Source organism: Chelonoidis abingdonii, chromosome 5 (assembly GCF_003597395.2).
Source record: "Chelonoidis abingdonii isolate Lonesome George chromosome 5, CheloAbing_2.0, whole genome shotgun sequence".
In the NCBI taxonomy this organism is placed as follows: Eukaryota; Metazoa; Chordata; order Testudines; family Testudinidae; genus Chelonoidis; species Chelonoidis abingdonii.
The window spans coordinates 67,292,208-67,315,792 of NC_133773.1; the positions used below are offsets into that span (position 1 = coordinate 67,292,208).

Genomic DNA, 23,585 nt, shown 5'->3' on the forward strand with positions numbered 1-23,585 from the left:
TGAGATTGCCATCATTTATTAAAATTTTACCAATACGTAACAGAACATCAGCTCATTGTTTAATGTAAGCATAAATTTACCAGCTCTGGGTGACAAAGCACTTTCACAGTGTTTTTCACCTACTTTAATCTTGAATTTCCATCTTGATGATGAATCATTACCATCTAAGTGTACTGACTTCTCTTGGGAATGGGAATGTGTCAAATATCTGTGCTACGTGCTAGAAACTTTAAAATAAATAACATCCTTACTGATCTACCTAAACCATACCTCACACTGTTTATTTTCTTTTATTCTTGCTTCTAGCATCAGGCACCGCACAATTCACTACAGGTCCTCATCCATCACTCTGTCTCTCTTTCTGTTATAAACCACAGGACAGTCATCTCTAAGACACCACACCATAAACTATTACATCTCAGCAATCTAATCTCAAATTTAAAATATAATAAAGGAAATGCTGTGATTTTATTAACTTCAAAACAGAAAATTTCTGAGATTAATTTTTGTTAATTAAACCTAAGAGAAGACATTAAGCAGAGGCACAGGAAAATGTAAACATATTCTGCAAGACCTTGTGTAGGGGAAAGAAGAGATTCATTTTCTTCACTAGATTGACTATGTATACTCTTTAATACACAAACTGAACAACTCATTTTGTTTGGATTGAAAATGAGATAAGTGGCCAAATGTAATCTATTATGCAACATTTATTGTATAGTCATTGCCAAAAGGTTTTACATGCATACAAAAACAGTAGAGAGGATCAGTACACAAAGGCAACCCGTCATTCCAGGAAGTGAAATATTTACATCAGTAAGGCCCTCTTCCTGTGTGCTTTTGTTTGTTATGTGAATCTTTATGTTAGTACTGTTAAGTGCAATACAATGCAATTATAAACTCTTTATACTCCAGACAGCCATTGGAAATGCTCATTATAAATCATTACCTCCTCAACAGCCAATCAGCATTCTGAATTCCCCAATATTCTGACATACTGTTGTTCTCAGAAAGCAGGGGAGTTCAGTCAAGCTGAGGAGCTGGAGAGGAGAAACGTTGCTTCCCTCCTGATGCAGCATTCCACTATAATGTTTCCATCATGGAGGCTTCTGTGCTTCACTAAGAAAGAAAAAAAAACCTAGATTAAGAATATAAACATGTCCACTTTATTCCCTTAATGGAAAATAAAAGTGGAATCATTTATAATGCATGTAATATATAAGGACTACAGCTTATGTGAGATCATATGAAATCACATTTGCACCACTCACTAGAGGACATTCTTGGATCAGAACCTGTAGCCTCAGCAGCAGGAATTAGATTATAGTTGGCGGGAAAAAAACAAAAAAAAAAAACACTTTGTATTTAAGTAACAAATAACTAACCAGATGGTTCTGGCTGTGTCACTCTCATCCTTGTTAATGGTAAAGCATTTTTTCCCAAAATGCAGTGCTTCGGGGGTATGAATAAAAGCAGACTGAGGTTAGTGACGAAGCCCTCCTCCTCTAACTTCAAATATTATAAATTAAATAAGTATTCTGTAAAGGCACATCTTTTTCAGTAAAAACACAACAGAAGTGACAGAACAAAAAATTAACACAAAGAGTGCATGCCATGGTATCTACAAAAAATCAGTACTTGTGCAGGCAGGCTAGCATTTGTGCATGTAAAAACAATAACTGGATGCTGACAGTAACTACCCATTTTCATTTATATGCCCATATGTCTGATTTGCACATGCAAATATAGGTTTTGAGTGCATGTGCATCTTCTGGAAGCACCTGTTGAACACATGTTTGAAAAACTGACTCCAAGTGTAATGAGGTATAAGAAGCTGAGGACAGTAATGTCCATATCTATATAGTAACAGATTTTTAGAAAAAAACATGTTCAGAGATTCTTATTCCCAGTCCCCAACATACACAGTCTGACTAGGACACTCAAAGCAAGCAGTCTGTTTTACTTAGATGGATTCTCTTAGAAACATTTAGGTTTATATTCTGTTTTTCTCGTTACAAATTTCAGCTAAACCCAAATGTCTACATTAACTGATCCCGACATATTGCTACTGGACCTGAATATATTCGCAGCAAGCATTATTTATTGCCTGTTATATGATTTTGTAGGTTTTATAAAGTTCGCTGCTATGAAGTCTTGGCGTCATTTTATAGTTCATGAAAACAGTATTCTGAAATTGTAAAGGGAATCTTTTCTGAGTTTAGACCTCAAAAATCACAACTTAAAATGATCTTCTCTGCTTAACTTTAGTTCTCAGTTTTATAAACTAAGAAGAATAAACACAGTTGTTAAGCATAAAATAAAATAATTAATAATAATTTTGTTTGTAATGAAGACATCAAAATAGAAAAACACTATACATCAAGATTAAAAAAAGCAACTAAGAAGGATATATATTGAACATTAAAGTTGAAAGGCCCAAAACGTTACTTCAAACACATATATCACTTTAAAATGTGACCTCCTGATCCTGGAAAATCTAATAATTACTCAAACTGAAGATGAAAGCCTTGATAAATATTGAAGTTTATGATATCTGTTTTGTAATCCTGCAACAGGAAAACTAATGTGCAGGATTTCTTTATGATCATGAATGGTAAAGTAAGCTTTAAATTGTCCTTCGCATCCTTTGTCCATTCTTAGCATAATGAAGAATTTATTTTAATATCCCTTCATCTCACAGGAGTGTTTTGAAAATAAATCAATTAATGTTTGTGATGCACTCAGATACTATAGTGATGACACCTCTGAGGAAATTACTAATTCTGTCTTCAGAGTAGGATATGAATAGTGTGCAACAAATAAACCTAGGGCCACTCGTTGAATCATGAATATTCAACAATATATTGAAGGCTGCATTCTAATTTAGCACCGTTCATCCTGTGCACTGAATGAGGCAGCGATTCTGTGGAAAAACAGTATGTGATAATGTAATTAAAAACTGCATCAACATGCACATGCATAGGTGGGTTGGGCCAAGGTTACCTGAATTAAGGTTACCTTTGCATTGCCTAACTTTTAACCGCTTGACTTTCCAATCTTAATAATGTTCTTTCAGTGTAGTTCTTTGTGTATACCCTCCTAGATTTAAGAAAAACAAAAAACAAACAAACAAACAAAAAACCTTGCAAAAATAGAAAATCTATCATATGGCATCAAAATGACACCCACTGTGTCATCAGCATGGTTGGTACATTTAGATCCACCATATAGACTTTTGCCACTTGAGCTAAAGGAGCAACTGATAGAAAGAATAGGTTGTTATTCTCTAAGTGGACAAGTATTAGATGGAGATTTTGATGGAGTTTACCCCCTGCACCTGCAAGGCAAGGGAAAGAACCCATGTTCCACACCTGGATGGTAATTAACCGATTGCCTTCTGGCCAGACTAGACAGAGGTAGGCCTTATAAGTAGACTGAGAGAGCTCAGTTGGGAAGAGACAACAGAAGTGACTGGACTCTCTGATGGAGAGAAGCCCTAGCTTAGGGTTTAACAGACAGAAAACAACAGAGAAAGAACACTACAAGAGCAGGTTAGGCTCCTGTAGGGGAAACCCTGGAGCAGAATGAACAAGTGATGCCTGAGAGACGTGGAATGGCTATTAGTTATAAGATTTATTTGGATTTTCATTTGGACCTGTAACCCTGGAAGGGGCTTAAACTTTTATGTGATTTGGCTGGAGGGCCAAGCCATACAATACCCTAAGGGGAAGTCAGGAGAAGATGCAGGCTGAGAAAGAACATTGCAGGTCCAAGGAAGAGCCCAGTAGGGGGACTCCAGAGCCAAGGACCCCATGAAACATGGTGACCAAAAACAAGGGGGGACACTCCTGAAGGGTGGACGTGCTACTATAGGGATGAAAGTTTAATAGATATTTGTCAATGAGTTTAATAGATATTTGCTGACAGAAATGGAATAGTCAGACTTAGGAATCTTGGGTTCCATTCCAGATTCTGGTGGGGAGTGTAACTCTAGTGGGCACAGACTCCAAACACAGTCTCTTCCCCCACACCCGTCCTATTCCAATCTATTCCTTCACAACTCCCATCTGGTTTCTGTCCCCTCTGTATTTGATTCATGGACATTCCTCCTCTACAAAGCATGGTACCAGCAGGTTAAGCACAGGAGAGAGAGGCTTCCCTGCCTCAGTTTGGGTACAAGGACATAGCATAGCATGGACAAGAGTAGCAACTTTACTTGACGGAGCGTGCACAGTGCAGGCAGACTCTTCAGAGATTTTGTCTGTTAAGCCCTAGCAAGTATGGAAAGAAAATATGCAAACTGCAATTTTTCAAAAGCTTATAACTTAGCCAAAATTGGGTGAATTTTCATGGGGAGAGCAAAAGACACATCTTTGACATAAAGCCAGCTCCTGCCAAATTTCCAAGTCCCTGCTCCAAAGTATGGAGTATTAGAGCATCTCAAAATAAAGGGGACCAAAATTTTGTAATATATGCATAAAAGTATTTTTCCTGAGAGCCTAGCTCTCAGAAATGAATGAACCTTTTTGGTTGAAGTTTAAAACCCACAACAAACAAAAACAAAAACTCCATAAAGTCCAAGGTAGACAGCCATCATGCATAATTTCAGCCCAAATGCTTAAAGTTTGGTAAAGTTATGTGCAATTGAGAACAGAGTCTTATAATGAGAAGTCTCAGACAACCTTAATGTAATACAATAATATATATAGTCTATAATATCTATGATTGCTGAAAAATCACCCAGGTTCCAAGGATTCCTTGAATTAATACAATGAGACTCATTATTAAACTATCGGTTTTACTAGGTGTACTTGCAATGAATGGGCATCTGCATGGTATTTAATAAAACGTGAAGAGTAGTTCCACCATGAACTAGGCTTAGTGTAAAACCAGTTGGGTTTCTTTGGAGGTGTCTCTTATTCAGGTGATATAAAGACCAATTGTAAGATCCTTGGCATCTAAAATTTCTCTGTATCACTCTAGTTCTGCAAAGGGCAGTTGAAACTGCCTTAAGGTAACAGCTAAGGATTTCCCTGGCATAGTGCAATCCTGTTCTGGCATAGGACTAGCATTACTGATGTTTCTTATTACCCCAGGCTAACAGGTGCTTAGGGGAGTGTTGGGGTATGGAGGGAGAATTAAAAAAGCACAAGATTGCAGAGCCAGACTACAGTTCTTTGGACTCATTGGAGTCTGTTATCTACTAGACTCTAGTAACTAGACCAATTAAAGCTAAGCCCTGTTTAGGGGGTGGGGCTTGTCTGCTTAGGGGTCCTATAAAAGTAGCCAGCCAGTCAGGCAGCGGCATAGACAGCTGCAGCGGCACAGCAGCCAGCAAACAGAGCTGTAAACAGGGGAGTTTCAGAGGGAGTTGTTTCAGAGGGAGTTTTGCCAGGGAGAACTAAAAGATAACCTAGGCAGAAGAACTGACTAGACTAGTGAAGGGGAGTGGGTGGCGGTCAGCCAGTGTTCTGCTGGTGGGGCATGTTGGGGGTTTGTTTTGTTTTGGTGTGCTTCTTGGACTAACAGGTTTTAGGTGGGAAGATTATGACCGATAACAGAGGCAGCAGTGAAAGACACACAATGAGCCGATGACTGGATGTGGAAGCTGCAGTATGTACATGATCCTGGAGGGGGTAGCCTGCCAAAAAAGTTTTGTCTGCATGAAGTGTCACCTGATAGAGCTGATGGAAGAAAAGATCCGAGGACTGGAGATGCAGGTGGAAGAACTCTGGTAGAGTTTAGAAGGGGCTTGAGCAGATGGTGGAGCAAAGACATGAGGAGGCCTGAAGCGGATAAAGCTCAGGACTTGCAGATGGCCAGGCAGGACGCGAGAAGAATTCCTGAGAAGAGACTGCTGGGCTGAAGGAAATGGACGGTGGACAGCATGTTGACTAAGAGAGACCAGTGCAGAGGAAAAGACGGGCCCAGTAAAGGAGAAAATAGAGAGCTCAGGAAATAGGTCTGCAAGAGTTGGACAATGAACAGAGGGAGACAGCAGTGGTCGCTGAAGGGAGAGGGCAAAGGAAAAAAGAGATCTGCTAGTCCTATAGGAAGAGGGGGAAAAAGTCAATGGAGACACAACACCAAATATGGCCCCAAGAGGATATAGATTGGAGGAGCAAGCTTCGCTAGTAAATAATATGGCTCAGATTTGTCTTGGATGTGATCTGCTGGATTTCTTTCTTCACCAGATATTGAAGAAACCAACAGAGGGATGCCATTTAGAATTTGGTTTTGGTGATCGTGAGGATTCATAGAAGAAATGGATGTAGGAGGAACAACTTCGGTTCAAGTGATATGAGCTAGTTTCAGTTAACAAGGAGGATAAAGGTCAAGATATTTAATCTGCGACTGTAGGGTTTTTTATTTCAAAAGGGCAACTTAAAGAATTAAAGAAATTAAGTTAGGGAAGCTGGGATTGGACCTGAAGAACTTGTGGATCTAAAAGGCGAGAAGGGCGGAATTACTTCAAGTCAAAGTTGCGGAACTATAGAAGCCTGCCCCAAGAAAGGGGGAAAACACCATGGGCAGGAGTTGTAGACAAGCTGATGAGAAGCATAGTCAGGAGGTGATTAGAAAAAGCAGAATAGCCTACATAGGAGTGAAGCATGGGCAGGATATTCAAAGGAAAGATACCTTATTCGAGGTCAGAGAACATGTAGGATGAAGTGAGAAGGCTAAAGCATGTGAGTTGGACCTTGCAAAGGGAATTACAAACCATAGTAAAGGTTTTATAGCCATGTAAATAAGAAGAAAACAAAGAAAGAAGTGGGACCGAGCTAAACACTGAGGAATGAAAATGAGGTAAGGATAACCTAGCATGGCCCAATATCAATAATACTTTGCCTCAGTCTTTAAAAGGCTAATGAGGAGCTTTAAGAGATAGGAAGAAGACAACTGGGAAATGAGGATATGGAGGTAATATTACCATAATCTGAGGTAGAAAGCCAAACTCGAACAGCTTAATGGGACAAAAATCGGAGACCCAGATAATCTTCATCCAAGAATATTAAAGACACAAACTGCATATGAAATGCAAGCCCATAGGCAGAATTTTAATGAATCAGTTAAACTCAGAGGTTGTACCATACGACAGGAGACTTGCTAACAGTATCCTATTTTAAGAAAAGAGAAAAAGTGATCTGGGTAAACTAATAGCCTGTTAGTTTGACAATCCTGTAGTATGTAAAGTCTGGAAAAAAATTTCAAGGAAAGAAAGCAGTTAAGGACCAATTGAGGTCAATGGTAATTGGGACAAATTACAACATGGTTTCACAAAAGGTAAGATCATGCCAAACTAACTTGGATCTTCCACTTCTTTGAAAGGTAACAGATTATTTAGACAAGAAAATGCAAGTAAGATCTAATTTACCCTCGATTTCAGTAAGGCCATTTGACACGGTTCCACGTGGGAATTATTAGTTAAATTGGGAAAAGATGGGATCAATATGAAATGGGAAAGGTGGATAAGGAACTGGTTAAAGGGGAGACTCAACGGATCGGTACTGAAGGTGAACTGTCAGGCCTGGAAGGAGGTTACAGTGCAGTTTCCTCAGGGATCAGTTTTGGGACCGAATTTTATGTAACTCTTTTATTACTGACCTTTGCCATGAAAAGCGGGAAATGTGCCAGTAAAGTTTTGTGATCGACACAAAGCTGGGAGGTATTGCTAACAACAGGAGAAGGACTGGGATATCATACAGGAAGATCTGGATGACCTTGTTAAACTGGAAGTAATAGTAATAGGATGAAATTTAATAGTGAAAGAGCAAGGGATTAAATAATCAGAAATTGAAGTTATAAATTGGGGACACATCAGTTGGGAAGTAAACAGAGGAAGGAGAAGGGACCTCGGAGTAATTGTTGATCACAGATGACTAGGAGCTGCAATGTGAATGGCCGTAAAAAAAGCTATCCAGTTTTAGGAATGCATCAGGCGAGCTATTTCAGCAAAGATAAGAGGTGTTAATAACCGGCTATAAACAAGGCACTGGAATGAGACCTATCTGGAATATCTGTTGCGTCTGAAAGTCTCCATGTTTTATGAAAGGAATGGAATTCAAACTGCGAAAACAGTCTTAGCTAGTAGGAAGGGCTACTAGGAGAGTCGAGTGAATGGAAACCTGTCTTATGAAAGGAGACCAAAGAGCTTGGCTTGTTTAGCTTAACAAAAAAGAAGGTGAAGAGGGAATGATGATGCTTCTTTAATAAGTATATCAGAGGGCGAATTAATTATTAGGGAGAGAGAGGAATTATCATTAAGCTTAAGTACCCAAATGGGGATACAAGAAACAAAGGTGATAAAACTGGACACTAAGGGAAGTTTAGACTTGAAATTAGACGAAGGTTTCTAAACTATTATGTCTGTTACAGCACCCCTTATTCCATTTTGTTTTTCTAGCAGCTGTCGCCCATACTCACACCATTTTGTTTGCTTCTCCTGTGCCGCCCCTTCCCTGGCTGTTAAGTTGTTACCAAGAGCCATATGCCCTTCTCAAAAGGATGGAACACTTGTCTAAGTGGGACCACTGCCTGTCAAAGGTTAGCCTGTTATCACTTGTTAAACCTGGGCTCGTGTAGGGTAGCAAGTGTCCAGAGCTGCAAAGACGCTATTGTTTTTTAAGATTTGGGCATGAAGTCATAGGCCTCATGTGCTTTTGGTCACCTACTGCACAGGACCTGCCCAGACATGTCCTGTGCTCACCTTCATTTTTCCTGCCCCTCCCCTCCCCTGTGACAAGAGGGAGGCCTCCATCAGAAGTTCTCTGGCGGGAAACTGCCTGAGTTTGCCTTTAAAAAACAGACATTGTTTAAAAACTAAGACATCGAAAAGGTCTGATTGCTGCTGGTCTGATCAGCTAGGGTTCTGGGGGGTCCTTTCTTTCTCTGCTCTTCGTTTATTTTGAGCGTACCCCATTTTTGAACCGCCCCCCCATGAAGAACAATTGCTGCCTGAGAGAATCTCCTGATAATGAGACCATACCTAGCCCTGATTTTCTTGCTGCTTCTACCTTTGCGCTTCCTTTGGGGCTGGTAAGAATCCCTCTGTGAAACTCTTATACTTTCATTTGTATATTTTAGCTGCTGTCCTCTGTCTCCCCAGCACGCAGACTCAAGCTAAACCTTGGTCTGTGTCTTAAAATCCTCTCCTAACCTACCGCGCACTTTGCTGCTAAATAAAAGTTGTGGCGCTGCTAAGCTCTGCTCCTGTGGCTTTGCTGCAGGGCTCTCTGCTTCGCAGCTGTAGCACCACGCGCAGCCACATGTCCCTGGCACATACCCACTCTGCCCTCTGTAACTTCTCCCGTAGCATGAGGGCACATAGGTTTGTTTTTAGTTAATAAAGTTGTTAAGTTATAGAGCTTGTAAGTTCAAACTGCCTTGTTCTTATGTTGCTCCTATGGAATTTGTAAAGCTTGTAAGTTTTCACCTCGCCTTGTTAGTGTTGCTGTTCGTTGCTCCGTAAGTTGCTTGTTAAGTTTTGCTAGAATGGATATTTGTTGTTTTGCCTATGTGTAATATAAGTTTTTGCTGCTTCTCGCTCTGTATACTTGTCTTGTTTTTCCCCCGCTCCAATACCCCCCCCGTGGTCTTCTCCGTGTCTCTCGTTGTAAACTCCTTGCTGGCCACTGAAACTTCCAAACCCCTCTGTTCCGTCGCCCCTGTATAACTTGTCTGTTTTTCCCCTGCTCATCTCCACCCCCCCCCCGTGCTTAAAACTCTTCTCACGCCCGTGTCCTACCCGTTGCAGGGCTTCAAAGTGTCTCGCTGCTTCCACCGCACTCTCCTCTCATCATTGCCACTAACATTCAACTCCCCCTCCTCCTGTTCCTTAACCCACTTTTAGGTACACTCTTGCTATCACAAGCCTACAAATTAAGTCAAATAATTTTCCTACATTGCATAAATGCAACTTATCACCATACATTGCTGATATAACTTTGTATTTACATTAATACCATTGTTACATTGTATATAAGCGCACCAACCACTTAATAACATTCTATAGATTGTTGAACCCATGTTATATAGAAGCCTACCATTTTATTTTGCACTTCTTTGACGTTTTGCATTTCACAACTGTATCTAAGAAATTGGTTCCTATATAAAGTTAAGTTGCTTATTGACTGTACTGTATCCATTGTGCTGACACCCCACTTACTGCCCCACTGTAGAACTCACTACATCTTGTTCAAGGTAAGAAGAACCCGCCCCCAGCATTGTCTATTGTAAATCACCCTATACACCCCATAGCCTTCGTATGTTTATTGTTAAATCACCTCCACTTCCTTTTTCCTTTATATAAAAAAATAATTGGCACCCCACCTGGTGTGGTAAATGCTCCCCAAGATCCCATATTACCTGCGTCAGGAATATTGAGGAGTGAAGATCTGGACAGCCTTCAAAGGGAGTAGTGGGGCAAAAGACATATCTGGCTTTAAGACTAAGCTTGATAAGTTTATGGAAGGGATGGTATGATGGGATAGCCTAATTTTGGCAATTGATCTTTGATTATCAGCAGGTAAGTATGCCCAGTGGTCTGTGATGGGATGTTAGATGGGTTGGGATCTGAGTTACTTCAGAGACTTCTTTGCTGGGTGCTGGCAGGTGAGTCTTGCCCACATGCTCAAGGTTTATCTGACTGCCATATTTGGGATCGAGAAGGAATTTTCCTCCAGGGCAGATTGGCAGATGCCCTGGAGGTTTTTTGCCTTCCCCTGCACAGTGGGGCATGGGTCACTTGCTGGAGGATTCTCTGCAGCTTGAGGTCTTCAAACCACAATTTGAGACTTCAATAACTCAGATACAGGTTAAGGGTTTGTTATAGAAGTGGATGGGTAAGATTCTGTGGCTGCATTGTGCAGGAGGTCAGACTAGATGATCATAATGGTCGCTTCTGACCTTAAAGTCTATGAGTCTATGAGGCTACTCTAATGTGAACCAGAGCCATGTTTGACCCTCAGCGGACTCCAAAATCAGAGGAGCAAAAAGATGGCAGAAAGTCACCTATGTTTCTTCTCCCTCAGCTGTCCTGTATCTAGGGATAGAGATTGTAGACAGAAACCTATAAATGTTTCTCCCAAGACATTACAATATGATAAAATGATCCTCAGGGAACTATCCAAACAATAATGCTGATACAGGGAAGCTTCAATTCACAGAATTAATCAGACACTTCACATTACTTCAGGATAAAATTAATATTTAAAATTACACACTTTGCAATGGCTATACTTATCTTACAACTTTATTTTTTATTTATTTTTTAGTTTCTAGCTCTCTAGACATACTAACTATAATTTATTTAATACTTCACAGTGCTTTTCAATATCAATTTTCTTAACACATAGCTGAGGGCTAACATAAGAAATAGACTTTCTTCCCAATACATACGGGTCTTCCGAGCAGAATCTTCCACAAAGAGAGAAGAAATGTCTTCATCCACTCCTGCTTCATTCTTTGCAATACAAGTATACGCTCCTGTATCTTCATAGCGCACATTGCTGATGTGAACCTCACTGCCATTTGCTGAAAACAGAGGGAGAACACACCAGGTGAACAACAATTTCAGTTTTGCTACAGTGCTTTCATGTTACACTCAGGCAGTTTTCTCAGTTCATCTTAATTAAACTGCTTTCCTTCCTGAGCTCATGCATTGGAGCCATGCCAAACTACTCCAAAGGTGTAGTAGCACTATCAACCATTTCACAGAGAAGAGGAATATCTCAACTGTACTTGCTGATTGGATCTGGGTGCCAGTTCCAAATTATATACCTGACTGAGTGCTGCTATGCCGCCTGAGTGCTGATATGCCCTCTTCTACAGACCTTAGCTGTTGTTATACTTATGCTGTATACAGTCATTGACATTCTGGTGTCTTGTATTGCTGATTTAACACAAAATAACATGGCTTCCATAGAACATAATGGGGTAAATTTTCAGCTCAATTCATGCTGAAAGAGAGATAGCTTCTAGTTTATGGGATGCTACATTAATTGAATTTATTTATAATTTGGTATAATTGAGTTAGAAAAATAGAGGGTCAAATTTGCATAACCCAACCTCTTTTTCATGTGTACTCCTGTTCACAAATTAGTCAGAGCGCCACTTCACTCTTAGATGACAATTTATATGTGCAAAATGTGGACAAATTCACTCATATGTGCTTACAGCCATAAAAGTCTAACAAATGCAAACTGTCAAAAGCACTACTCCACCCCATGCTGAAAGACCAATATAGTTCCTAGTTTATGCAAGGCTACTCATGAAGGCTGGGATGAGGGTCCTTTGAAATACCAGTGTAAGAAAATCCACCTTTCTGAAACAGTTCTCAAACATGCAATATTGCTCTAATTCAATTGATAATTCTGCATTTAAAAAAGGAGCCATAGTGATTACTACATCTGGAAGTGAATGCAGAATAGCAGCAGCAAAGTTTGTACAGGATTTTATAGTAGGATTCTGTGGGAACCTGTCTCTGTAACAATTTCAGGGCTACATTTCACATATGCTTATGAAACAGTACACACAAATAGTGTTTTGTGCACACATTTGTACATGCAAAAGAAATATTTGTGCGTACAAATGGAAAATTGTATGTGGACTTTGGGTAGATAGGTGTTGTATGATATTCACACAAATTCCCTTTTGTAATAGCAGTGCCACTCTGCTGTAAGTGCAAAATGTGTCTGTTGAAATTCAGAATCTATGTTTAAGAATCCAGTCTTTACAATTGTATATGGACAAAATGGGACTCAGAGATGGGGCACATAGCTTGCCAAGGAGCACTTTTCTTTTGTTCCAGTCTTTACTGCTGATTTGAAGTGTAAAGGATAGGGAGGATATAGAAAAATTGTACTAAGATTATCCATAATTTAATTTTTAATAAAGTGTATTAGCAAGCAGGCATGAAATATGTTTTCCTTGAACAAAGATCATTCTCTTCATTTTATTTATCTCTAGACATCTAATATTAAGGCCAGAAGAGAACTTCCTCTCACAATCCTCCAGAGCACAAGTGAGCTGTCAGAGTCCAGAAGGTATGTTCCCATGAATAGTGGTCCTGAAGAAGGCAATGTTCCCATGGAATGCAGGACTGGTGCTAGGGTTTCTCATGCCCTAGGCACACAGCCATTTCGCCGCCCCCCGCGCTGATCCCGCGGCTCCAGTGGAGCTGCCGCAGTCATTCCTGCGGAGGGTCCGTTGGTCCGTGGGTCAGTGAACAGAATTTATTGGTCTTAACAGAAACTGCAAAATTTACAAAATTCACTTAGATCCTAATTCATCCCTAAAGTAAACTCTTTTGTTTTCAATAGAGTTAGAGTAAAAAATGAATTTGGAACATTGGACCAAGTTCTGCTTTCATTTATGGTGGAGTAAATTTGGAAAAACTCCATTAAAGTCAATAGAATGAGTTTGGATTTACACCAGTGTAACAAATAAAAACAATTCTTGGCTAACATATTATATGCTCCTAAATTAGGTAAATGGCAAAAACAGCATAAATTGTTCCAAGTAAAAAACTTTAGTGCTGAATTGCAATTAAACTATCATCTGGACTGTGCCTTGTACTACACAGATCTGTCTAGGGGAGTAAGAATCATCACCCTTCACTTACATGGATCTTGGGTTTAAGATCATTTTTTCTATCTGGTACACGGTTGGAGAAGTCTTAGCTCACTTCTTCATTGTGCTGGCCCACACAGATAAACTCTAGTGCAGGACTAGGGACAGATGCAGGTATTGAAATTCATTGCTGGTACAGGCCAGAATCAATTACTCCCCCCATTCCCTTGCTCAAGCAAAGGGGAAGCAGGGAGGGATTTGTGCCTCAGAGGGTACCTCTAAGGCACTGTGTCTCCTGAAGTGGTGCAATTCACACTTCCCTCCTTGGTTCAGGGCTGTGCCTAACAGCACAGTGTCTCTCTAAACAGATAGATAAAAGCAGCATAAAAGGTCAGATTCCACTGTAGAATCTCTGTAGCGCTGTTTTTTTTTTTCCCTAAAAACATGTCTATGTCCTTAGATAATGGTAAGTATGCCTTTTTACCTTGAAGGGTTAACTGTTTGGATAACTTTGGAGTAATATCAATTCCATTCTTCAGCCAACCAAGCTGTGGGTTTGGGATACCTTCAGCGTAGCATCGGAGGCTTGCCGTCACACCAGGCTCCCTGGCCTGGCTCTCTGGATAGACTCGAATAACTGGTGGAACTGAATACAGAAAACGATTATCAGTCAAATGAAAAGCGAAATTATCACATTCAAAAAAAATTCTCCAAGCAGTTGATTCTAAATATCCTGAAGCCATATATAATGAAATAATGAAAGGGTAATGTGATATTACCAGCATATTTAACATCATCTGGCACTGCATTCTACAGCAAGTCAATTTCTGAAAGAGAAGGATTCTGAGAAATCCCTCTTTCCATTGTCAACAGTGTGACTGCACACTTCTGAATTTTAATTCAGTTGTTCTTAGGGTTTGCTATTGATTTCTTTATATATAATTTGTATGAACCATTTGCAATATACCAGCATCTTTCATTAGGTTATATATATAATATTCTGATCAAGTTTTACCTACACTTCACAGTTTGACTTGAGATTTTTGGTTGGTTTACACTCTTAGAAAAACGTTCTCCTCCACCCTCCTCCTATACTGTCATGAATCGTCCTATCTCAGCCTTCACCCCATCACCTCACAGAGCACTTTTTCCAAGCACCGAGCATTAATCCATTTTACATGAACAAAAATATCCATGCTTAAAATAGTTGATGCTAACAAAAATATTTGCATGGTAAGTCAACGCTCAACTCTTAAAGATTAGAAAGAGACCTTCAAGAGGGGCAGATTGGCCCACACCAGCCTATTGCAGGGTTTCCTGTCCCTTCCTCTAAAGCATCTGGTTCTGGTCACTGTCAAGACACAGGATACTGGGTGAACTGGACCTGGGTCTGATCCAATAAAAAATTCCTATAGTCCTAATGATTTTAGTTGATAAATAAGGCTCGATGAATAAAAATAATTTAGCTTTGTGAAAAAACTTTAAGGTTTCAATTTTTGTTTTCATTGCATACTGAAAGAAAACATGTTTGGAAATGTTTACTGAAAAAAAACTAGGGAAGAAAGCCATATCCAGTTTCAAGTCCCTACTCTACCTGATTCAGAGTAACGACTTGAATGCAGGTCTTCTACATCACAGGTGTGTGTGCTAACCACCAGGCTATTAGCAGAAGATCTTTGCTTTCTCTACTTCCCTCTCCTCCTTCCCCAGAGATACCCTCCTGGACCCAAGACACCTTCCCAACAAAAGCATCATCAAAACAACTGTTTCCACAAAAAAGTTTCAGTTTCAACAAATCAGCATTTTACCACAACAGAAAAAAAAAACAGAAACAATTCCAATCAGCTTTACTGATGAACTACAAGTAACATTTAGAAGACATAACAATAAAAACCTGAACATGCAAGACACAAACATATAAAAACTGAAACAGTTGCTTAAATTTATTATATTGCTCTGAGCCTGCCTTCCATCAACCCTCCACTCCTTTTTGCCTCTTCTCATTTGTTACATTATTTCTAAGTTTAAGTTTAGACCCCAAACATGCAAGTGAATCTATGTGGAAGGATCCTTATCCCTGCATAGAGACTCATGGATGTGTCAACGTGGCTCTGGTTGGACACAAAAATTCACTTTCACAGATTCAATTCCAGGATTGGGGCCATAGGTCATAAAATATTTGGGGTATGCCTTTTTTCACGTCCTGAAAAATCTCATGCATACTCAAGACATTGTATGCAATTCAATAACAATAATTAATGATAAAAGAAAAAAGATTAAATGGAAAGAGTACAGAAGCATGAAGGGTAGGAGAATAAAGGGAGAAGAAGGATTGAAATATGCCAGGATAGCATACTCCATGGAGCATCCATCAGACAGTCTATAAAAAGAGAAATTGGGAGCCCCTGCATTTTAGGCTGCAGTATTGCAAATATGGGAATGATATTTAACTTCACATCTCCTTTTGTTGAATCTGGATGCGGTGGTGTCTCTGCCCTCCCAGAGCATACTGGAGGTAGTGACATGGATAACAGAATACTGGCAGAAGCTCAATATGGATAAAATGGAAGTAGCATATATTGGAAGGGAAAGGTGTCTGTTTGTGTACCTTGTGTTCTTCCATTTACCAACACAATCCACAGTGTAGGAGTTATTCTTAATGTGTCACTATTTTTGGATGCCCCATCATTTATTAATTTAATTTGGTTGTTCTTAAGTACTATTTTATGTACATTTAGATGCTGTTATGATGTGTAAATGCTATGGTAACAGGCAGTACTTAAACATAAAGGAAGAATAAACACTAAAATAATTACTGAAAAATGGCCAAGAGATGCTTTCCTTCCATTACCATGCCACAACATGCTTTACTTCACCTTCACTGCCAGCTCATTATTAAATGTCAGAAAGGACAAAAGTCAAGGAATAACTCTTGAAAGATCCATTTAAAGGGTCAAAGCAGCAACCACATGTACAATAACCACTGATACTTCATTACACTAAATAGTATTGAAATTATTAACATATATGGTATATGCCATTTTTCATATTGCCCTTAGAGGTTTTTTGGGACTGTTTTTCCTCCAATACTGGATATCGATATTTTACACATTTAACTGATACAGCCAAAATTCCACTAGCAGCAAGCAGGAAAAAAATTGTATTTCATGGCAATTTTGCAATCAAAAGCTTATATTCATTTTATTACTTTGTTAAATACTACCTGAAGACCTACAGTATAATCTATAACTACTGTATGACATCTGTAAAATATAACTTTTAAAGTCACAGAAAAAAACAGTATTTGATGCTAACAGTGAAATCCTCTAATTAAAAATGATTTGGGGTTCCCAGTTTTGATGGTTGCATTTTTCAGGAACATAACTACAACATTAAATGAGGAATTACTGTAGTCAGGTTGATATATTAATAAGTATAGGAGTCTGTCAAACTATTTAGCTAATAGAACTGTTTATTTTTAGGAAATGGAAGAGTGCCTATAGCTGTTCTAAGACACTTTCAGGAAGTAACAGATAAAGATTTTTCTTTCATTGGTGTCTCTCTTAGTAGGCAGAAATCTGAGGCATTTCTTTATTAACAGGATCCTAATGCGACAACATGGTGGGGCACTTCTTGTAAACAGTTGGATAACACTTGAAATATTTAACTGATTATCTTGGAATGGGATTATTTTTTTCATTTAGTTACCTTACTTTATTATCTCTCCAATGGTGTTTTGTGACACCAGTTGAGTGCTCCAAATTCTATTTAAATTATAGGAAATAAAACTTGAGGAAAAGGGAGGTATGTTTCTTGAACCTTCATTACAATTTGTTTTTTTACAAAGAAGCACAAAGTTCCTGCTATTTAATACATAATTAAAGATAAGATCACCAATTACTTTTGTTTAAAAAACCTAATTAGCAGATTTAAGAAATCTTGCTTAATCATTGATTACTAACAGGAATATGCCCAGTGTTATATCACATCCTTTTTTTTGCCAATAGTGACATGTTACATAGCAGACTTTCACTGATAAGCATGTACTGTAGCTTCTTTACAAGACCTTGACAAGAGCTTTTGATTATCATTATTTTTTTTGCTAAGGGCACTGTTAGAACAGCAAATTAGTGTGGCCTGTACCTCTGGAGCTCATTTAAACAGGTGGTATGGCTCTGGAACTTAAGTACAATTAGTTGGATAGCCTCAGGTCAATTATTGTGAAATACTTTATAACAAAATACACACATATACAGTCATAGGTCTAAAGCACACACTGTAAGAAGAAACTAAGGCACAGGGACATTAAGAGAATTGCACAAGGTCACCCATAGGCCACTGACAAAGGCAGGAATAGAACTCTGAGTGCCAATCCAATGTTCTAAGCACTAGATAACCTTGTTTCCCTGTAAATCTTTAAATCTGGAAGGGAGTAGGCCTAGCAACAGGGAGAGGTCTTTACTTTCCCCATGAAACTCCATTCAGAATCAGCTGACTTTTAAGATATAAAAAACTGCCATTTGCAGTGTGCACTAAGATCATTAGAGCTTACTTAAGACCTGTTGATAAAATTACTATTTCATCTGAGTATATTTCCAGCATTGTACAGAGTTGAACCTCTTCCTCCTCTATCTCCTTAAAATACCCTTTGTCCTAGGGAAGTTGCACAGGGCTGGGGAACAGGAGATCATGCATTCTAAGCTTACCACTTCTGGTAAATGATTAATAATTCAGTGTTTTTCTCAAAAAGTATTGAACAAGCTTCACACCCCACAGTAAGATTACACAAGGTGAGAGGTCTTAATCTTATCCATTCTGCTTCTCAGGTAGAATCGGCCAGATATATGTGCTTGGCTATGTTGTCAGTAAAATGGGATTACTAGTGTATATATAGTACACTATTTCAATTAATTATATATCTTCCTCTAGAAAGTTATGCCCTGTGGACATCTGCTATTATGTCATAGCTGCTGTTTAGTCATTTAGCCCATGTGATCTGTGTTGCAGTGCTGAGACTCCAGAGCTCATGCTCTGTTGATGATATGTGGAAGGGAAGCAGTATAGTTGTGATACACCCTAAGAAATGTGTTTCATCCTAAGAGTATTTGCTCAAATTTAATAACTAATTTGGAACAGCTGTGGTTGTGCCCCCTTTGTGTTCTTCATCTGAACTTTTGTACAATTGACTTCTACTTGCAAGAATGCTCATGGAAAGAAAATGTTAAGCCTGCATGCTAAAGCACTCATTAATGATCTATTTTAAATGCAAATGCTTGAATACTTGAACCAAAAGTTTTATAATGGACAGACGTGGTGAGGATAGGGTTCCGAGGTCCCCTCATCAGAGCCCTGCCAAATTAAATGAATCAAAGAAGGTTCTGACCTACACTCTTTGCAACTAAGACCATCAAAGTACATGCAATTACTTGATTTGAATGTGAAACAGAAGAAATCTATATCTAGCTAATAAATCTTACGGTAATATAATATTTCTAGGAATGATGCCTTAGGCAAGAGTTGTGGATCCTTATTCCCAGAGAAAAATAAACACTACAAATGAGATGAAAACCATTTAATAAAAAATAATAGTAATTCCATAATGAACTGGAAACTACTAGTGCTCTAAAGGATCATCTTTTCTTTTAGAATTAAAGAGAACTATCTGACTTGGATGCAAAAAGCTGTTCAAGTTAAAAGGTACTTGAGTACAACGGACCAGTTCCTCAGCTGATGTAAATCTGCATAGCTGTACTGATTTACACCCACTAAGGATCTAGTTCACTGATTGTTCCTTTGCAGTAGTAAAATAAAACCTTACTGAAGAGGTTTAGTCCAGAACCCAAATGTGGCATGAGGAGAACATATGCAATCATTCTGCATGGAAGCTCCATAGAAGTCAGTGGGGCTTTTGGGGAAAAAAATCAATAGTAACAAGCAGAGATAAAAATATCATGTTATGTTATTACTTATTTAGCTATTCTGTAAAATACACAATGGAATTCAAACTGTTTCTATTCCAGCTTTTTTTTAAAAAAAAATATGCCTGAATTAACAGATAAAATCCTTTACTTTTTTATCACAAAAAGTATAAAGTCCTGGAATTTATCCTTTGGAAAAGCCATGCAAATATATTTATGGTCATTTCATTTACATGTGAGAACAACTGAGCTATAAATAAGGATCTGGTCTCATCTAGATATTGTGCACATAACTTCCAGTAGAATCAGTAAGATTAACATCCATGTGCATGGAGAGAATAGATCCACAAGAATAACATCATATACTCAGATGACAGAGTAAATGTTCAGGTAACGAGAAAAAGAAAACCTAAATGCAATTACTTCTAAGATATCTACATTATGCTTTTCCCAGGGCACTTTTGAGAGCTTGCATGTGTCAGCTGTAGTAGAGTCATCATTTGAAACCTCAGGCTACTGTAAATTGTTCTAATCATATCACACTAACATAATCCCAAAGAACAACAACAAAAAGATTGATTTATTTTCCTCACTGGTCCTTAATAAATACATTCCGTTAGAATAAATCATAGCGTCCCAGAGCAAGGAAGTAAAGTAACTCTTCTGTGATACAAGCTATTCTTTTTTTCCTCTAGCATCAAAGTGTGATCTGTTATCTTCAGAACTAACTGAACTCTTGTGATTCAGGTAGGAAAACTGCATGATGTAGGTACTTTGAGAGCAGTGGGTTGGGGATATTTGGGATGAATAGCTGACCGACTGCAATTGTTTTATTCCAGGAGAAAACAAGAATGAATTGGAGGTGAATCATAAGGTCACGCACAAGTAAATCAATCAAAAAGTTGGATACTTTTTTTCAAAAGTTTTTTGCTGCTGTCATTATTTTCTATTTTTTTCAAGAATTCTGCCACTGTTCTTCCACAGTTTAGTCATATAGCTGCTGTAAAAAGAGTTAGAAATAGGCTCGATGGAACAAATACAAAATGTCTTTAAAATACTGGTAACTCACCACTGCATTTGTGGTGTTGTATTTGCACTGTGTTCTTTCGTGACTAAAGCAAGCCTCCAATGAAAAATTATGGGGCTGATTTTATAAATATGTTATGGCCTAGTGAACTAGCCAATGCCTTTTGTCTAAATCGTTATTAAAGCAATCAATCCCCCCCATCATTGTCCTAGCACCGATTTCCTCTCTTCATGATTTTCATATTATCTCTTGCCACCAAAACAAAAACAAAAACACCCCTCCCATACCACTAACGTTTCCAACATAAAAACATGTCAGATCTTAAAAACATGCAAACTAACATCTAAATAATCCATTCCAAATTTGATGGCCACATTAATCGCTCTATTTCATCAGCATCAAATCACAGAAATTTTAGGAAAAATTTTTTGACAAAAATTTCATTTTTTAAAATAGATATTTCATTAAGGAATTAAGAATACCCCATTTCAGTTTTTGACATATTCAAAAATGTGGGGAATGATCTATTGAGTTAGAAAGACCCAGCTACATGAGCTCTCCACTATCAAGCAGGACTTCAAATGACCAGCCAAAAACATTCCCATGCTGAATAATTAATTTAGTTTGAAGCCAAATCTTTAGCCATTTTTGTTGAACAGCTTTAGTTAGTCTTGTATCTTAGTCCCTCAGGTTAGAAATAATCCATGTCATGAGGAAGAATTCTTTAACAATTACATTTTCCATGTGGAGTTTTAAGGAATTCCAAATGTGACATATGTTCATTTAATACAGGGCCCCAGTCATGCACTGTCAATTACACAGCGGATAGCTACAATATTGGGCCCATGACGTGTAGTGACAGATCTACCTATTGTATGCTGGCAACATAATTTAGTTTCATTTCATCAGAGAAAACTGAGTGTGGACCCATGGAAACATTTTGATGAAAGAGATCAATCCTATGCTCAACAGTAAGAATTAAAATTCTCTTTTATTAGAATTATCTAGCGATTCTATTACACTTTAACAATGTGAAGTGTTATATAAGTGCAAAGAATTAATTAGTAAAATAATTATTCCTGCACCAACATTGTTTTGAGATGAGTTGTCTATTTACCATATGCATGAAAAAAGTCTTAAAATAATTAATGTTTACTCAAAATATTATTTACATAAAAAATAAAGAATGTATTCCATTCATAAAATGCAACTTTTTATGCAGTGATAATTATATTATTTAAATAAGGGCTTCCCTGATTTTTTTAACACTTAATATGCCAATTTAGAACATTAGAATTTAATCCTGTTACACCCAAATAAGACAAAGTATAAAATATTTTTTTAAAATGTTTAAGGATTGGGCAAATTGGTGAATGCAAAATATATAGAAAACACTTCTGAGAAAATATGGATTAACATACCTGTGTATTGCAAAAGTGCTTAAAATCTAATTAAAGTGTCTTCAAAGTACCCTCACTGCTAGATGTTAAGACCAACTAAGCCTCACTATCTCATTAATCTTCTTTTGACTCTTCTGTTAGACAAGTGTCATTATATGAGTACTGACTATCTTGTCTCTCTCTAGGAACATTACAGTTTAGATGTACAGATGGTAATCTATGGAAGTGCTGTTCATTTGACCAGAACATTCAACTTTATGTTTTTCATCTCATTTAACTACAACATTCAAATTCTAATGGTTTAATCAGCATGCATGTTCATTTGATAATGTTACAACAGAAACAAAATAATTGTGTAACAGTGTCTTCCAATATACAATACTCTTGCTATTACATTAAATACATAGTGGTACAGTTCACATATATAATAAGATAACACCAACCTAGGCATTAGATGCCCATCAGGAATTATTTTAACCTGATCCTAGATCTGACAGGCTACAGAAAAATAGTATCCAAATTTGTGAGAGAAGGGTTCATTCCAGTACTGATTCTTAGAGCAGTGGCTGCCAGGGCAGAAAAAATACTGAGTAGTCAATTTGTTTAGGTAGCTTTAAATAATCTGATAGTGACAGATAGTAGTACAGGCAGCTATTGCCTTCAGCACCCTGTACGTTTACAATATGCTCCGAATGACTAACAAACAGTAATAGTAATATGCTGATGGACATATCCTGCAACTGCAAGAATGTGTACAAAAATTAGTATTTCAGCTGTGGATGTTTTATTGTATAAGTACCCATTCTGAAAGAAAAGTGCTTTTCTGAAGATATCCAAGAAAAGCATGGAATGGTTTCCATCTCTAGTGTCCTGCATTTCTTGTGGCCTGATTATCAGAAGTGTTGAGCACCAACGAATCATACTAAAGTCAAAGATGTTGAAGAAGTTACTTCTCATTGTTTCCTTGTGCACTCTCTGCCTATCTGTTGTATCCATCTGTTGTTTCTTGTTTTAGTTCTTCAGGGCAGGGACCATGTCTTTGTTATATTCATGTACAGTGCCTGGCACAATGGGGCTAGGGCTTCTAGGCACCACAGCAATATAAGTAATAAATAACAACAGCAGCAGCAACAAAGCAGGTGCTCAGTACTTTGGTAATCAGGCCATTGGTGTATAATTTTTAGGAACAATTTAGCATTGCGTATTCAGGCAAAGCTTGCACATACTTCAACAGGTGTTTTGCCTGAGGAAGGAGTGTTAAATTGGGTCCAAATACCATACATTAAGAACTACATAACACTATTAATTGTGCTATAATAACACCCAAAAAAGCCCTTCATCAGGATAGGGTCCTATTCTGCTAAGCACTATGCAAACACATAGAAGACATGGTCCCTGTCCCACTAAGCTCATAGCTGAATCTGAAACAAGACATAAGAAGTGGTGGGGGAAGAGGATGACGATAAGGATAATATTAATATGTCCATGTAGTTACATAGTCTTGCTCTATGTTCAAATTTCAGGTTTAATGTTTATCTTTAAATAAATACCAGGTGTCTCTATTTCCTCCTCAGTTTAGCCAGAGTTAATTGGCTGGTTTCTTGTTAGCATCAAAGCTTGAGGAGAGATTTGAAGGAGGAAGGTTTGTGGTTTTATGCATTACTTCAGGAA

General features: G+C 38.1%; 1 protein-coding gene across 1 annotated transcript in view; it reads right to left on the reverse strand.

Annotated features, from left to right (window-relative positions):
* FSTL5 (follistatin like 5) overlaps positions 1–23,585 on the reverse strand; it is a 525,582-nt gene that overhangs the window by 84,674 nt on the left and 417,323 nt on the right. The window contains exons 8-9 of the mRNA XM_032787223.2: positions 14,054–14,215; positions 11,398–11,532 (exon numbers count right to left, since the gene is read on the reverse strand). Of these exons, the coding sequence (XP_032643114.1) occupies positions 11,398–11,532; positions 14,054–14,215 (297 nt within the window). The remainder of the gene's footprint in view (positions 1–11,397; positions 11,533–14,053; positions 14,216–23,585) is intronic.